The sequence below is a fragment of the Berghia stephanieae genome, unplaced genomic scaffold (assembly GCF_034508935.2).
Source record: "Berghia stephanieae isolate SIO BIC M18660-M18661 unplaced genomic scaffold, UCSD_Bste_1.3 scaffold8, whole genome shotgun sequence".
NCBI classification, from domain to species: Eukaryota; Metazoa; Mollusca; class Gastropoda; order Nudibranchia; family Aeolidiidae; genus Berghia; species Berghia stephanieae.
In genome coordinates this window covers 44273-47500 of record NW_027629432.1, presented here as the reverse complement: position 1 = coordinate 47500, position 3228 = coordinate 44273, and the positions used below count along the sequence as shown (strand labels likewise).

Here is a 3228-nt window from a genome sequence, read left to right as displayed (position 1 = left end):
CTGTGTTTTCTGATTGTGTTTGAACTGGACATGGCCTGGGGATTTGTGACAGTTGATTATCCCATCTGGTGCCAGATATACCCTGTTCTATATCTGACTGCACAGCTTATGTCACCTCTCTTGGCTTTGGGCTTTACTGCTGAGAGATATCTGTCCATAAAATACCCACTGAAGAGAATGGTGTATTGTACGATTCGACGGGCAAAAATTGTTGTCGCTGGAATGTTAATATTTACATTTATGCTTAGCCTCCCCCACGCCTACTTTTACACGTTACGTCACGACCATTTTTACAACAGGACGATCTGCGTCACTCGAGCAAGCGTTGAACTAGGAGGCATTCGATCTATTTACACAATATATACAAGCGTTGTAGACTTAATATATTTTGTTTTCGGCAACTGTGTCATTCTGGTTCTGAACGTGATGGTCATCATTCAGATAAAACAAAACTCTAAAATGAGAGAAATTCAACTTCGAGTTTTACAGGATAATAAGGCTGGTTCACCAAACAAGACCAATGTGGCCACAAAGATGTTGCTCGGTGTTGCGTTTTTCCAGATAGCAACAACGATGCCTGTATCAATAATGTATGCATTGTTTCTATATTTCCAACCCATGGAGTCTGACTTCTACAGTACTCAAGATGAAGTAGACAGAGTGTATCAAAACTTTTATTTGTTTTACCATATCTTAGTCTATGTCAAGGAATATGGAATAAGTCATTATGCATCCAATCTTATCATTTATTTCATCACTGGCAGGAATTTTCGAAACAATTTAAAACGGTCGATGTGTAATCTTTGTTCTTATGATCAACAAAATGTTAGTTTTAGTAGGTCTAATAACAGAACGGAAACGATCGGCATGATTTAACATTGGCGTTCTTGACGTAAGCCCCGAATCCCGTCGGAGAATAGGCCATCAATGATGCTTCGCCATTTGACTCTTCTTGGGCTGTCTTCTCCACCTGATCCACCCTTTAACCCCAGTCGGAGAATAGGCCACCAATGATGCTTCGCCATTTGACTCTTCTCTACTTGCTTCCACTTGTATCCACCCCTTAACCCCAGTCGGAGAATAGGCCATCAACGATGCTTCGCCATTTGATTCTTCTCCACCTGCTTCCATGTGTATCCACCCCTTAACCCCAGTAGGAGCATAGGCCATCGATGATGCTTCACCATTTGACTCTTTCTCGGACTGTCTACTCCACCTACTTCCATGTGTAACCGCCCCACCCCCTCCTTGATTCATCCACAGTGCTTCTTTTCAAACCATTTCTTGGCCTCCCTGGTCTTCTTCCTCCTCGTGGATTTCATGTCAGAGCCTGTCTTGTGATGTTGCAGGCAGGTTTTCTAAGTGTTTGACTTAGCCATCCCCATTCCCTCTTTCTGATATATATATATATATATATATATATATATATATATATATATATATATATATATATATATATATATATATATAATACAAATTGTCACTCACATTTTTTGTGGCCGAGACGGTTCGTTTCTGTGTCTCTTTACACGTCCTCAGATTACGCCGACTGAGGACGTGTAAAGAGACACAGAAACGAATCGTCTCGGCCACAAAAAATGTGAGTGACAATTTGTATTCTATATTAGCTCTAACCATCATTATCGAGCACTTTCATACCTACGAGTACCCACCAACACTCATAAATATAAATATAGGTTAGTGGTTGGCAGCTTCCAACCCGATGTCCAAAATCGTCCTTAGACATTTGTTTATAAAACTGTGTAATTTGTTGGTGATGCCTCGGGTTGTCCTCCATGTTTCTGATCCACACAGTAACACAGACTTTACATTAGTATTAAAAATTCTTAGTTTTGTCAAGATTCCAATGTATTTTGATTTTTCTCCCTGACTTTAAAGACTGTACGGGTTTGCTATTTCTTGATGCGACATCTTTGTCTATGTCTCCATTTGTGTCTACTACTCTGCCCAAATAAGAGAAAATCTTTACCTCTTCTAGGGTTTCATTTGAAATCTTTAATGGATGTTTGTTGGTGGTTCCTATTCTAAAAAACCTTGCTCAGTCTTATTTTGCATCTGTAGACACGTGTGTGTGTGTTTGTGTGTTTGTGTGTTTGTGTGTGTGTGTGCGAAATCAACGCAATGTCGTCTGCAAAATCAAGGTCTTCAGGTTGATGCCATAGTGTCTATTGTATGCCGTTGGCTTTTTCCATTGTTGAGGTCCTCATTATCCAATCAGTGCCGATGATAAAAAGGAATGGAGAAATCAGGCAACCCTGGCGAACTCCTGTTTTCAACTCCAAAACTTTCTGATTGCTGTCCACCATTAGTGTTTTGGATCAGCGAAATAAGCTATGTAGGCATTACATAGTGACTTAGAAGTTTCCATTGGGTAATTCGGTCAAGGCTATCAAAAGCTTTCTCATAGTCAATAAAGTTTGTGTACTATGATGTGTTTCACTCCAATGGCAAACATCTCTACTCAAATGTTGAAGTATTTGGTATATATCTGATAGATTTAGCTTGAATTTCTCTACTCCCGTTTTTCTTTCAGAAAGTAGGTGTCATTTCGGGTCCTTTGGTTCTTTAAAACTTTGGACCTCTTTAAGCGGAGACGGAGTGATGCTATAACTAAATAGTGATCTGATGCCACGTCTGCTCCTCTTTTCACGCTTACATCTTGCAATAATCTACCAAATTTCAGGTTGATTCATACATGATCTATATAGTTCTCAGTCCTCTGGTCTGTTGATTTGTATGTCCTTATGAAACACCTATAACAAAGCTATCAAATGCACAAAAGTTTGCCAGCAGCTCTCCATTTTCATTCATTTTTTACAAGTCCATGCTTGTCCACGCATTTTTCAAACCCATTATCACTTACACCTACTTTTGCATTCAACTCTCCCATTATGATATTTATATCTTTCTTTTATTTGTCAATTATGGCTGGAGTTGGAATAGAAATTCTCTTTATTGTCTTCGTCTGCATCATTGGTCGGGCATACATATGTACAAAATATAGACTTATTTTGGTTATTTTGGTTTTGAATTTTGGCACATATAATTCTGGAACTGACTGGTTCCCGGCAAAGCAATGATTGCTACAATTCTTTACTTATTATCAATGCAACACCTTCAGTATGTCGCGTCTCTTCCTCATGGTCTGGGTATAGAATCAGCTCTCCAATAGAAAGCCTCAGTTGGCCTGTATAAGTCCATCGGGTC

At 39.3% G+C, this 3228-nt stretch overlaps 1 protein-coding gene across 1 annotated transcript in view; it reads left to right on the top strand.

The window, feature by feature from the left end:
* Positions 1–1377, top strand: part of LOC144962294 (neuromedin-U receptor 2-like) — an 11757-nt gene extending 10380 nt beyond the window's left edge. Inside the window, exon 4 of the mRNA XM_078895201.1 lies at positions 1–1377. This exon is cut by the window's left edge and continues 295 nt beyond it. Within this exon, the coding sequence (XP_078751327.1) occupies positions 1–876 (876 nt within the window). The 3' untranslated portion in view covers positions 877–1377.
* The last annotated feature ends 1851 nt before the right edge of the window (positions 1378–3228 follow it).